General features: G+C 41.7%; 1 protein-coding gene across 1 annotated transcript; it reads right to left on the bottom strand.

The window, feature by feature from the left end:
• Positions 1-498: 498 nt before the first annotated feature.
• LOC141400634 (uncharacterized) lies at positions 499-14451 on the bottom strand. The gene is made up of 3 exons (XM_073979927.1): positions 13434-14451; positions 5194-8596; positions 499-1154 (listed from the first exon to the last, which is right to left on the bottom strand). Exons 1-3 carry the CDS (start codon positions 14403-14405, stop codon positions 574-576), a joined length of 4956 nt encoding a protein of 1651 aa, XP_073836028.1. The 5' UTR covers positions 14406-14451; the 3' UTR covers positions 499-573.
• Between the last annotated feature and the right edge of the window lie 224 nt (positions 14452-14675).

Here is a 14675-nt window from a genome sequence, read left to right as displayed (position 1 = left end):
ATCTACTGCTGCCTTTAAATGACCTGCAGAGGCCTTTTGTTGCCTTTAGAAGACTTCTAGAGCCCTTCTGTTGTCTTTAGAAGACCTCAAGTGGTCTTTTGTTACCTGCAGAAGACCTCTAGAGGCCTTCTGTTACTAATAAAAAACCTCTAGATACCTTCTGTTACCTATAGAATACCTCTAGTAGCCTTCTGTGACCTGGATAAAGCCTCAAGGGATCTCCTGTTGCCTATTGAAGAACTCAAAATGTCCCTCGATGCCTTTAGAAGACATTTAAAGGCCTTCTGCTACCTCTAGAAGTCTTCTGTTACCTATAGAAGAACTCAGAGGCCTTCTGTTGCCTTTAGAAGACCTCTAGAGACCTTCTGTTACCTGTAGAAGGCCTCAAGTGGTGTTCTGTTGCCTATAATAAGGAAATTTTTATTTTAGTTCAATATTAATTAATCAAAATAAAAATTTCCCATAAAAATAAAAATAGAAATTTGTAAAATTTTAATATTTAAAAATAATATTTTTTATTTTTTTAATTTTGTAATTTAAAAAAATATCCCTCATTTCCTCTCACCTCCCCCCTCACACCACATCAATGTACATTTTCGGATTCTGGGCAATATGATCTTCCATAATTTTCCTCTTCATTTGTTCCCATTGCATTAAACGTTCCTGGATCTCAGGGACCACAGAACGCACTTTCAACCGATCCAGCTCCGGACCATCACGCATTTCAATTTGTGTTTTAAAATTATAATTCGGTGTATAACCGTTTAGCTTGAGAAAATGATCAAAATAAAATGGGACAATTTGTTCCTGTATTGCATCAACCTGAGCAATGCTATCACGCACCTCCGCGGGTTGTAAAATATCTGCATCATCTTCGTGGAATGCTTGAAAGAAAAATTTCGCCCGTTCGGAGATTTTCTTTTCCGCGATTTGTAAAGTTTTTTGTCGTTTCTTCAGATATAGGCGAGGTAGCTTGCTGGGGCGTTTGGTTTTCCGTGCCGGTTCAAGATTTCTGCGAACTTTTTGCATTTCTTGCGCAATACGTCGCTCAATGTGACAAGCGTTTTGCGATTGCTTAAGTAAATAGTTGCGGCGGCGTCGTAGGGCTTGTTCGGTGGTGGAACTTTCTTCCATGGGTATTGTTTCGAATTTTGCTGAAAATAAGAAGGAGAATATATGGATGTTAATAGAAAATTATACGAGTAGAAGTACATAGAAGACCTCCAGAGTGCTTTCGATGCCTTTAGATGACCTCAAGATATATTTTGTTGGTTAAAGAAGACCTTAAGAAATCTTCGGTTGCCTATAGAAGGCCTCAAGGTTTTTTGTCGCCTATAGAGGACATCAAGAGGAACTCCGATTTTTTTAGAGTACATCAAGAGGACTTTTGTTGCTTTAAGAAGACTTCAAGAGGTATCCCGTTGCCTATAATATACCTTAAAAAATCTTTTAATGACTTTGGTGGACCCCCAGAGGTGTACCGAACACCTCATGAGGCCTTCTGTTGCCTATAGAAGACATTAAGACGTGTTTCCATGCCTCTAGACATTTTCTGATGCCTTTAGAGGATCTCGAGAGACTTTCTGTTGCCTAGAGGAGACCTCAAAAGCCCTTCCGATGAATTTAGAAGACCTCAAGAGATTCTCTGTTTCCTATATAAGACCTCAAGATGTCTTGTTTGCCTATATAAACCTCAAAGGATTTTCCGATGCCTTTAGAAGACTTCAAGAGGGCTACCGATGCCTTTAGAAGACTATAAGAGGTCTTCTGTTACCTATATAAGTCTTTAGTTGTTTATAGAAGACCTCAAGACGTCGTCCGAGGTCTTTGGTTGACTATAAAAGACAAAAGACCTTCTGTTGCCTAGAGAAGAACTTAAGAAGTCTTCTGTTTCCAATAGAAGAACTCAAGACGCCTTCTGTTGCCTATAGAGGACCTCTAAAAAACGTCGATTGCCGTTAAAAGACATAGAAGGTTTCTGTTGCCTATAGAAAACATCAAGAGTTGTTCCCTTAGAAGACCTCAAGAAATCTTCTGTTCCCTATAGAAGACCTTAAGATGTCTTCTGATACCTTTAGAAGACCCCAAGGCGTCTTCTGTTGCCAATAGAAGATCTCAAGGTGTCTTCTGTTGTCTATAGGAGGTCTTAAAAGATGTTTTGTTGCCTGAGAAAGACCTCAAGAGGTCTTTCGATGCCTGTAGAAGACTTCAAGAGGTTTTTTGATGCCTAAAGAAAACCTCAGAAAGGTCTCAAGAGGTCTTCTGTTGTCTATAGGAGGCTTTAAAAGATGTTCTGTTGCCTGCGAAAGACCTCAAGAGGTCTTCCGATGCCTGTAGAAGACTTCAAGAGGTCTTTTGTTGCCTAAAGAAACCCTCAGAAAGGTTATTTGTTGCCTTTAGAAGTTTTCAAGATGTCCATCGATAACTTAAGATGATGTCAAGAGGTCTCTTGCTTCCTATAGAAGACCTCAAGAGGCCTTCTGTTTCTTACAGAAGTCATCAAAATATCGTTTGTTGCCTTTAAAACCCATAAAGGTCTTCGTCTGCCGATAGAAGGCCTCCAGCGGGCTTCCGATACCTTTACAAGCCCTCAAGATATCTGCGTGGCCCCTAGAACATATTTAGAAGTCTTCTGTAATTGGAAAAGCTCCGGAGGTACTATCTCCAGAAGTTTTCCGATTCCTTTAGAAGACTTTAAGAAGCTTTTTTGTTTATAGAAGACTTCAAGAGGTCTTACGATGCTTTTAGAATAGTTCAGTAAGTCTTCCGATGCCTTCAGATGACCTAAAGATGTCCCTGTTGCCCTGTTGTCCATATAATACCTCTAGAAGTATTCCGATGCATTTAGACTACCTTAAGAGCTTTTCCAATGCTTCCAGAAAACCTCTAGATGTCTTCCGAATCCTTTAGAAGACCTCAAGAGCTCTTTTGTTGGCTATATAATGGCTCAAAGGGTACTCCGATGTCCTTGGAAGACTTCAAGAGGTCTTCTGTTACAGGTCAAATGTCATATGTTGGCTGTAAAAGACCTCAAGTGGTCGTTTTTATGCCTTTAGAAGACCTAGAGAAATCTTCCGACGTCTTTAGAATCCCTCAATGCCTTTAAGAGATTTTTCGATGCCTTTAGAAGACCTATAAAAGTCTTCTGTTCCCTATAGAAGACCTTAAGATGTCATCTGACACCATTGGAAGACCCCAAGATGCCTTGTGTTGCCTATAGAAAACCTCAAAAGGTCTTTCGATGCCTTTAGAGCACTTTAAGAGGTCTTCCGATGCTTTCAGAATAGCTCAACAAGTCTTCCGATGCCTTTAAAAGAGCTCAAGAGATCCTCTGTAATCTATAGGAGGCCGCAACGATGTTCTGTTGCCACAAGAGGTCTGTTGTTGCCTATAGAAGAATTAAAGGAGTCTTCTGTTGCCTAAAGCAAACCTCATTAAGGTTATCTGTTGCCTTTAGAAATCCTCAAGAGGTACCTTGTTTCTTATAGAGGTCTTCGTGTGCCTATAGAAGGCCTCCAGCGGTCTTCCGATACGTTTAGAAAACCTCAAGATATCTGCGTTGCCTGTACAACATATCCAGAGGTCGTCCGTTACTTTTATAGTACCCCCAGAGGTTTTCCGATTCCTTAAGAAGGCTTTATGAAACTTTTTTGTTTACAGAAGACTTCAGGAGGTCTTAAGATGCTATTAGAAGACTTTAAGAGGTCTTCCGATGCTTTTAAAATAGCTCAATATGTCTTCCGATAGCTTCATAGATGACCGCAAGATGTCCCTGTTGCCTATAGAATACCTGTAGAAGTATTCCTATACATTTAGACTACGTCAAGAGGTCTTCCAGCGCAGTTAGAAGATCTCAAGAGGTCTTCCGAATCCTATATAAGACCTCAAGAGCTCTTTTGTTGGCTCTATAATGCCTCAAAGGCTCTTCCGATGTCTTTGGAAGACTTCAGGAGGTCTTCTGTTACAGATCAAAGGTCTTATGTTGGATATCCAAGATGCCTTGTGTTGCCCATAGAAAACCTCAAAAGGCCTTCCGATGCCTCCAGCGGTCTTCCGATACGTTCAGAAGACCTCAAGATATCTGCATTGTCAGTAGAACATACCCAGAGGTCGTCCGTTACTTTTATAGTATCTCCAGAGGTTTTCCGATTCCTTTAGAAGACCTTAAGAATCTTTAGAAGTCTTCCGATACTTTTAGAATTGCTCAATAAGTCTTCCGATGCCTTTAGACTACCTCAAGAGTTCTTCCAATGCATTTAGAAGATCTCAAGAGGTTTTCTTTCAAATCTTCAGACGGCAATATAACAACTCAAAGATCTTCCGATGCCTTTGGAAGACTTCAAAAGGTCTTCTGTTACATAGAGAAGACCCGAAGTGATCTTATGGTTTATATGAAAGACCTCAAGAGGTCTTTTTATGCCTTTAGAAGACTTCAAGAAGTTTTCCGACGACTTTAGAAGCTAAAGCTACCTTATGATGCCTATAGAAGACCTCAAGAAATTATCGGATTCCTCTAGACGACCTCAAGAGATCTTCTGTTGCTTATAGAAGATTTCAATATATTATATGATGCCTCTAGAAGACAACAGGGGCTCTCCTCTTGCCTAGAAAATACCTCAAGTGGTCTTCTGTTGCATATAGAAGCCTACAGGCGGTCATCCGATGCCATTAGAATAATTCAAGAGGTCTTTTGTTGCATATAGAAGATCTCAAGGGGGGTTTCCGATGGCTCAAGAGGTATTTTCTTTCTCTAGATGACCCCATAGAAGACCTCAAAAGCTTTTCGATGCCTACAGAAGACCTTAAGAGACGTTCTATCTCATACAAGAGTTATTTTATTATCTATAAAATATCTGGAGAGGTCTTACGATCCCTTTAGAGGACCTCAAGGATCTTGTTACTACTCTAGAAGACCTCAATTTGGCTATAACAGACCTCTAGAGCTCTTCTCTTGCCTATAGAAAACCTCATGAAGTCTTTCTTTGCTTTCAGAGGAACTCCGGAGGTTTTCCGATGCCTGTAGAAGGCCTCAAGAGATTTTCTGTGGCCTACTGAAGACCTGCCTAAAGAAGACTTCAAAAGGTTTTCTCTCTTCCATAGATGATATCTTCTGTCTCCTACTGAAGGCCTCTGTTGCCTATAAAAGGCCTTATCTTTCATCAAAGACGCAATAGGCCGCGCGCTATTACTTACCAATCAATTCCATGACAACATCGGATATCATGGCCACCATTTCCACCGCCTCAAGTTGCTCATTGGAACCGCGAACATTGGAGGGTACGATGCGGCGCCAAGCTTCACTTATTAAGCCATAGTCCCGTAAGAAGCTTTCATCATTATAGGACTCCTCTATGGGACGTTGTAAGGCAATTAAGGCACGACTTCTCAACCAGGCTGCACGATCTTGCATGAAGTAAAGCTTCGAACATTTACGCGAAACATATTCACGCTTTTCCCGCAAATCTTCCGAACACCATTCTTCGAAAGTTTCTAACTTATTTTGCAGTTCGGTGTGAATGGCCAAAGTGAAATGCATTTCCAAAAGTAAAACAAAAGTTTTGGCCTTCAACTGTTCCACACCTTGGAGGAAAGCTTCTGGATTGGGGAAAACAATTAAATTGGGATGCTTGTTGGGTAGATACACCTCCTCGTAGTATTGCTTAATGGCCCAGGCATCATCTTTGTCACGTTGGCGTATATTCACCTTGGATCTTTTTAGGATGGAATCTTCATAGTTTTCCAATTGGATTTCAGGTTCTTCGGAGGTTTCTGTTTGATTTGTGGATGCTTCGGAAGAGCTGACATGGGAGTTCTCTTCCTCATTTGTGGTTAGGCGATGTATCCAATCATGTTTCAAACGCCATTCATGATCTCCTAGGAGATAGTGGAAGTTCTGCAGCATAATGCATCTGACCCAATGGGCCTCGGTGAAAACAATGTCCATATTTAGGGCCGTCTGGTCCCTTTCCATTGCCTTTAGTTGGGTTTTTAACTGATCTGTCTGATCATAGAAGGCCTTAACCTTGTAAACCACTGCCATTGAGGCATCATATTCCGCCTTTTCCCATTTGTCGAACAATTTATCGTACAACATTTTCAGTTCTTCCATCTGCGACCAGTGCTGCTCATTGAGGCGATCATAGATTTTTGTGTGAACCATTTTATCCTGAATCACCATGGATTCGAATTTCAAACGCAGGGCATCCTTAATGAGAAATCGGGCAGATTTGTAGTTGAACATTTTGACCGCAGGACGATTGCTGACCACATTCACGTAGTTCTCATCAATATCTGTGGCAACCATGGCTGGATATTTCCTTGAACCCTTACCTATTAGATTTGCCTCCTTCCCCCGCTCTCCGGCGGTGGGTACTTGCAGCCGCAATCGCAGACCATTTCTCAGCCGGCTATTGAAGGTGAAAAACTTATCCCTTGGCCTGGTCAGTTCTAGTTGGGCTTTCTTTTGACCCGAAAAAGGTAGGACACGAAAGGGATTGTTTTCTTCCCGTTCCACATCTATGGGTTCTGCTTGAAAACGTGACCTTTGCAACTCCTCAAAAGGTACCAGCGACTTGCGTATAAAATCTAAAGGAATTTTCTCCTGACCCTCCATGAGAAGATAGCTACCACTATCATTGGTCAGATTGGTACACTGGGAACTGCTGAGGGAAGTTAGACACGTTTCAATACTTTTCAGATCCTCTTGCAGTTCCTCAAGCAAAGGTTCCGGGACATTAGCTGAAGCCTTACTCTCCCCTATGGCCTCCTTGATTTCTTTTAGAAATTCCAAATACTCCCTTCTGCCGGGATAGTCTAGACCCTCCAATTCTTGGGGATCTCTGGAGCGGGAAATGAAATCATTTTCATGGCAAAGATTGGGAATTTTCAAGGTACCCATGGTAGATTCTGCCAAGCCATCCTTTCCCCTTTGCTTCTTAAAATCTTCCATCAGTTCTTCGACATCCCACTCCGGCATGGTTAGATTTTTATCCACATATTCCGCGCAAGGTGGATGGGCAGTTAGAAATTTCCCCTCGTAGTCATCTGCATCTTCCCTGAATTTCGGACCCTGCGACTTCTTGGGAATTTCTGTTATCTCTGGTCGAACAATTTCCGGTTGATAATGGACATCCACATACTTATTTTGGGTGGGATTCCAGTGGTCATGGTGATGCCGAGATTCCAAAAATCCGCTATAGGGTCTTTTTTCGGAGCAACCCGCATTAGCCAGGTCCACAATATCACTGGGCAATCGGTACATAAAAGGCAAGGTGGTGGTTTTCACAACCTCATCAAATATTTCCGAGGGTACACGTTGCCCCTCATAGTCCCTAGGGCGCTGGGGATGTTGGCGCAAAGTGGGTTCACGAAACCTGGGGGCTGGCATATTGCAACGCCTATTCACCGGCATAATTTTCCTCAAATCTCTATACCTTTCTCCACTCTCCCCTTTCTCCTTTTCAGGTATCCAATCCGCATCAGAGCCCGATTCAGAATCTTCACATTTCCTTTGCATCACAGTTCTCCTCCACGGCCTGCATGGTATACCCATTAACTGTAATCTCTTCAATTTCATTTCCTGCAAACGCCTCTGCTCCTCCCTCTCCCGGTTGGCTATGAACTCATCAATCGATTTCCAATTGAATTTCTCTTCGCGATGCTCTTTGAGCAGGCGTTCCAAATGCTTCGCCGTATCTCCATAACGATAACCCACCAAGTTGAACTTCTTGACATTGTAGCGCAACCGAGGCTTCATAAAACGCATTGGCTTACGCAAAACTCGGTCATAGTGGCGCCCAAGAGGTTTCTGGCGAAATTCTTTAACGGCGGACGTTTCTGCCTTGGGGGGTTTGTGGCCAAATTTCGGCTGGAAAAGTATCAAATTGGGATCATCGGGACTAAAAGATTTCTTCAGACCTATTTCAACATCTGGCTTGACTTTTAACCGCTTGGGCGCCAATTCTTTGAGCCATTGGTCACGACTAAGGCATTTCTTGGCTTCACTTTCTTTGATTTTGGAAGGATCCTCAACCAAAATTTGGCCCCTTAACATAAATTTACTGCCATCCTTGCCGACTTTCAGGTGATGTTCAGGTTTAACTATTCCAACATTGGGCGCCACTTCTTTAGACCGTTGGTTAGGGCAAAGTCCTTTCGTGGCTCCACTTCCTTTTGATTTGGAGGGAGTCCTAGCCATCTTTTCCTCTCCCTCAGCCTTTGATTTTACTTTGGTCTCCTCTTTTAAAGTTTCATCCGCCTCCTTGTGGATCTCTTCCCTTTTCAAGGCCCTCTTGCTTACCTCATTGGCCTTTTTGGCAATATCTTGAAAGTGCCTCTCAGCTGTAATTAATCCCATATTTTCTTGGCAATTTTTAAGTCTCTGCTTGGCTTCTTCTGTTTGCTGTTCCTCCCTCTGCCTTTTCCTCAGATAAAGATCACGATAACGCTCGCCACGCCTTTGTTTTTCCATTTCAATAATTACCTGATTTTCCGACTTCTCAGCTGAACGAAATATTTTTCCTAATTTGATTGGTTCAGGTGGAGGTGTTGGCGTGCGTGGTGGATCACGATCTCGAACATCGAATCCTCTGGGAACCTGAAATGAATTAAAGGGGAAGTTTTATTATAGAATGGAAATGGGAAAGAAGAACGGCGGAAGGACCTTTCTTTGTGCAAGAAGAACCATGATACGGTCCTCAACGAAAAAAGACCCGTAAAAGGTTCTCCTTTGAAAAAGACGACTCTTCTCTTTCTAAAAGAAGCATCGTATAAGGGCTTTTTTTGGAAAGGAGTGCCGCGGAAGGTAAGATGGGCCATGGAAGGGCCTTATTTGGAAAAGAAAACCGCGGAAAGGGTTTACTTTGGGAAAGAATAGCGGCGGAAGAATCTTCTTTGCAGAATATCAGTCATAGGAGGGTCTTCTATTGAATAAACGACCAGCGAAAGACTCTTCCATGGAATAGTAGACCCACGGACGTGTCTTTCATGAAACAGAATATTCCCAGGAGGGCTTTCCATGGTATAGAAGAATCACGAGGGGTCTTCCTTAGAATAGAAGTCCTGCAGAGAGAGAAAAAAAGTTAGAAAACTCACGAAAGGTCTTTCTTAGAACAGAAGTTCTGCAGGATAGGACATAAGGCGCTCACGGTTCTTCTATGAAACATAAGCGCCGCTAAAGAGTCTTCTATGGGTAGAAGAGACTTCCATGGAAGAGAGGAGAAACGGAAGGATCTTCTGTGGAACAGAACACCCACGGAAAAGCCTTCTAGGGAGTAGAAGAGCCCCGTGGAATAAAAGAAAAAGAAAAGGCTGTTTTATGGAACAGAAGAGCCGCGAAAGCCTTTTACAAAAAAGAAGAGCCGCGGAAAGGTCTTATATACTATAGATGATCCGCGGAAGGGTATTATCTAATATAGATGACCCGCGGAAGGGTATTCTCTAATATAGATAACCCTGGGAAAGGTTTTATATAATATAGATGACCCTCGGAAAGGTCTTATATAGTATAGATGACCCTCGGAAAGGCCTTAAATAATATAGATGACCTGCGGAAGGGTCTTCTATAATATAGATGACCCTCGGAAAGGTCTTATATAGTATAGATGACCCTCGGAAAGGTCTTAAATAATATAGATGACATGCGGAAGGGTCTTCTATAATATAGATGACCCTCGGAAAGGTCTTATATAGTATAGATGACCCTCGGAAAGGTCTTATATAATAAAGATGACCCGCGGAAGGGTATTCTTTAATATAGATGACCCTGGGAAAGGTCTTATATAATATAGATGACCTGCGGAAGGGTCTTCTATAATATAGATGACCCTCGGAAAGGTCTTATATAGTATAGATGACCCGCGGAAGGGTATTCTCTAATATAGATGACCCTCGGAAAGGTCTTATATAATATAGATGACCCGCGGAAGGGTATTCTCTAATATAGATGACCCTCGGAAAGGTTTTATATTATATAGATGACCATCGGAAAGGTCTTCTATAATATAGATGACCCGCGGAAAGGTATTCTCTAATATAGATGACCCTCGGAAAGGTCTTATATAATATAGATGACCCGCGGAAGGGTATTCTCTAATATAGATGACCCTCGGAAAGGTCTTATATAATATAGATGACCCTCGGAAAGGTCTTATATAATATAGATGACCCTAGGAAAGGTCTTATATAATATAGATGACCCGCGGAAGGGTATTCTCTAATATAGATGACCCTCGTCTTATATAATATAGATGACCCTCGGAAAGGTCTTATATAATATAGATGACCCTCGGAAAGGTCTTATATAATATAGATGACCCTCGGAAAGGTCTTATATAATATAGATGACCCTCGGAAAGGTCTTATATTATATAGATGACCCGCGAAAGTGTCTTCTATAGTATAGACGACCCGCGGATGAGTTTTCCATAGTATAGATGACCCTCGGAAACGTCTTATATATAATATAGATGACCCTCGGAAAGGTGTTATATAATATAGATGACCATCGGAAAGGTCTTCTATAATAATTTGCTGATTTTCTGACTTCTCAGCTGAACGAAATACTTTTCCCAATTTGATTGGTTCAGGTGGAGGTGTTGGCGTGCGTGGTGGATCACGATCTCGAACATCGAATCCTCTGGGAACCTGAAATGAATTAAAGGGGAGGTTTTCTATAGAATGGAAATGGGAAAGAAGAAGCGCTGAAGGACCTTTCTTTTGGGAAAGAAGAGCCATGATACGGTCCTCAACGAAAAAAGACCCGTAAAAATCTTCGGTTCTCCTTTGAAAAGAAGGGCGGAAGGGTATTCTCTAATATAGATGACCCTCGAAAGGTCTTATGTAATATAGATGACCCTCGGAAAGGTCTTATATAATATAGATGACCCTCGGAAGGGTATTCTCCAATATAGATGACCCTCGGAAAGGTCTTATATAATATAGATGACCCTCGGAAAGGTCTTATATAATATAGATGACCCTCGGAAAGGTCTTATATAATATAGATGACCTTCGGAATGGTCTTATATAATATAGATGACCCGCGGAAGGGTTTTCTCTAATATAGATGACCCTCGGAAAGGTCTTATATAATATAGCTGACCCTCGGAAAGGTCTTATATAATATAGATGACCTTTGGAAAGGTCTTATATAATATAGATGACCCACGGAAGGGTATTCTCTAACATAGATGACCCTCGGAAAGATCTTATATAATATAGATGACCCTCGGAAAGGTCTTATATAATATAGATGACCCTCGGAAAGGTCTTATATAATATAGATGACCCGCGGAAGGGTATTCTCTAATATAGATGACCCTCGGAAAGGTCTTATATAATATAGATGACCCGCGGAAGGGTATTCTCTAATATAGATGACCTTCGGAAAGGTCTTGTATCATATAGATGACCCTCGGAAAGCTCTTATATAATATAGATCACCCTCGGAAAGGTCTTATACAATATAGATGACCCTCGGAAAGGTCTTATATAGTATAGATGACACTCGGAAAAGTCTTCTATAATACAGATGACCCGCGGAAGGGTATTCTCTAATATAGATGACCCTCGGAATGGTCTTATATAACATAGATAACCCTCGGAAAGATCTTATATAATATAGATGACCCGCGAAAGTGTCTTCTATAGTATAGACGACCCGCGGATGGGTTTGCCATAGTATAGATGACCCTCGGAAAGGTCTTATATAATATAGATGACCCTCGGAAAGGTCTTATATAATATAGATGACCCTCGGAAAGGTATTCTCTAATATAGATGACCCGCGGAAGGGTCTTCTCTAATATAGATGACCCTCGGAAAGGTCTTATATAGTATAGATGACACTCGGAAAAGTCTTATATAATATAGAAGACCCGCGGAAGGGTATTCTCTAATATAGATGACCCTCGGAAAGGTATTATATAATATAGATGACCTGCGGAAGGGTCTTCTATAATATAGATGACCCTCAGTAGGGTATTCTCTAATATAGATGACCTGCGGAAGGGTCTTCTCTAATATAGATGACCCTCGGAAAGGTCTTATATAATATAGATGACCTGCGGAAGGGTCTTCTATAATATAGATGACCTGCGGAAAGGTCTTGTATAATATAGGTGACCTGCGAAAGGGTCTTCTATAATATAGATGACCTGCGGAAGGGTATTCTCCAATATAGATGACCCTCGCAAAGGTATTCTCTAATATAGATGACCCTCGGAAAGGTCTTATATAGTATAGATGACACTCGGAAAAGTCTTATATAATATAGAAGACCCGCGGAAGGGTATTCTCTAATATAGATGACCCTCGGAAAGGTATTATATAATATAGATGACCTGCGGAAGGGTCTTCTATAATATAGATGACCCTCAGTAGGGTATTCTCTAATATAGATGACCCTCGGAAAGGTATTCTCTAATATAGATGACCCTCGGAAAGGTCTTCTATAATATAGATGACCCTCGGAAAGGTCTTATATAGTATAGATGACCCGATGAAGGATATTCGCTATTATAGATAACCCTCGGAAAGGTCTTATATAATATAGATGACCCGAGGAAGGGTATTCTTTAATATAGATGACCCTCGGAAAGGTCTTATATAGTATAGATGACCCGCGGAAGGGCATTCTCTAATATAGATGACCCTCGGAATGGCCATATATTATATAGATGACCCTCGGAATGGTCTTATATAATATAGATAACCCGCGGAAGGGTATTCTCTAATATAGATGACCTTCGGAAAGGTCTTATATAATATAGATGACCTGCGGAAGGGTCTTCTATAGATATCCTGCAGAACGGGCTGCTATTGCACAAGTGACCCGGAAGGGGTTTTTTATTGCTTTCATTCCACGGATGACCTGAGAAAAGGTCTTCTATAGCATAGATGTCCTACGGAAGTGTCTGTTAATGCACAGATGACCCCCGTAAGGAGCTTGTATACCATAGATGCCCTGCGGAAGGGGCTTCTACAGCATAGATGTCCTGCGGAAGGGTTTTCTCTTGCACAGATGACCCGCGGAAGGGTTTTCTATAGCATATATGTCCTGCGGAAGAATCTTCAATAGCATAGATGACCTGCGGAAGGGGCCCCTATTGAACAGATGACCCACAGAACTGGCTTCTACAGCATAGATGTCCTGCGGTATAAATGATTCACGGAAGTGGCTTCTACAGTACAGAAAATCCTCTGGGGTCTTCTGTAAAATAGATAACCTGCGCAAGGGCTTTCTCTAGCATGCAAGATCCGAGGAGGTGTTCCATAGCAGACATGATCTGCGAAAGGGTCCCCCTTTTCATAAACGACCCTTGGAAAAGCCTTCTGTAGCATAGATGACTTGCGGGAGGGGACTTCTGTGAAATAAAAGACCCCGCCTGGGGTTTCCTATCGAATTTTAAATGTCCTCCCTCCAAAATACTTACCCTCAAACGTTCCTGATGCAATTCTTCATCAACATCCAACTGTGTTTGCTTCTTCACTCTCCTTCTCTCCATGTACCTTTCCATTTGGCGATAGTTTCTCTGATTTTGCAAATCCTGTTCATCCTGTTGATAGGTATTTTTATAATCCAAACCTTGGAAATCCAACTTCAGAGGATTTTCCAAATCAATAACTTCACAAATGAATGAGTCTTCCGAGGCCTCCGATGCAACTCCTGCGCCAGCTGAACAAGTATTCTGGCCATATTTCACCATTTGTGTCAGCGTTTGGAATTCCTTCTCTTTGGAATATGCCTTGGTATCGAATGTTTCGGGATTAACCAGGCAATGGGTCTTCCGAGGATCTTGTGTGAGAAAGAATTTCTGGCGTGTCTTTGACATTTTGGCAATTTGTTCGATATTGGGAGGACAGTGGCCAATAAATTTACGTTGCACTCCCGGTACAAAACTGGCACTGCAGGGTTTACGCCATTCGGGGCCTTTTAAGTGTTGCGGTTTCTCGGTGAGGGCATGTTGGGAGTCGTAGAGTTTTTGTGAGGTGGTCAGTTCTTCATTGCTTTGTCTCTTGGGTAGGGAGTCTTTGGAGTTTTGTTGGTTATAACTGAATTCTTCTTGCTGTGCTTCCTTTTCTTCGGAGCTTGAGGGACATTTGGCCCGAAATTTCTTGGGAACGCTGAAGAGAGCATTTCTATAATTGGAATTTGTGGAACTGGTAAAATCATAACCTCGTTCTTTGCTACTGCCACTTGATTTGGAGGGGACCTGTTGGTGCAAATTCTTTTGGCATTTCACTTTGTAGGGGGGCTTGTTAACTCCTCCTGCTTTTTCTTCTGGAGAATATGGGAATTGAAGATTTTGTATAGACAGGGTTTGCACGGAACGGAAGGAATGTTTCATTTGCTGGGGCGAACTTCCCGATGAGGATGTCAGCGATTCTTTGTTGAAATTATTCATCTCAAGTTTCAAAATAAAAAAAAATGTTTTGAAAAAAGTTTTGAAGTCTTTGACGAAGTGTTTCAGGAACACTAGAAGGGAACGAAACGGAATTGAAATTTGCCGAATTACTTCTTGTGGTCATTCTGAGCTAGTTGGAGAGAGATGAGCCTAATTGAAACCCCTTTGCCACTCAAAACCTTACCTCATTGATAACCTGATGATAACCTCAAGCAAAACTTATGCCACTGTTAGACGTAGAAACTTTTTCTGATAAATTCTTTGTTATTT

The sequence above is a fragment of the Musca autumnalis genome, unplaced genomic scaffold (genome assembly GCF_047663935.1).
Source record: "Musca autumnalis isolate F117 unplaced genomic scaffold, ASM4766393v1 scaffold_4, whole genome shotgun sequence".
Classification (NCBI taxonomy): domain Eukaryota; kingdom Metazoa; phylum Arthropoda; class Insecta; order Diptera; family Muscidae; genus Musca; species Musca autumnalis.
This window is presented reverse-complemented; position numbering and strand designations above follow the sequence as displayed.

What these genes read in the sequence shown, in the direction of transcription:
- LOC141400634 (XM_073979927.1), bottom strand. Translation starts at nt 14,405, where the DNA reads ATGAATAATTTCAACAAAGAATCGCTGACATCCTCATCGGGAAGTTCG. An exon ending in TGCATCAGGAACGTTTGAGG is followed by an intron (nt 8,597 to 13,433) that starts GTAAGTATTTTG and finishes AATTCATTTCAG; the next exon opens with GTTCCCAGAGGATTCGATGT. An exon ending in TGTTGTCATGGAATTGATTG is followed by an intron (nt 1,155 to 5,193) that starts GTAAGTAATAGC and finishes TCTTATTTTCAG; the next exon opens with CAAAATTCGAAACAATACCC.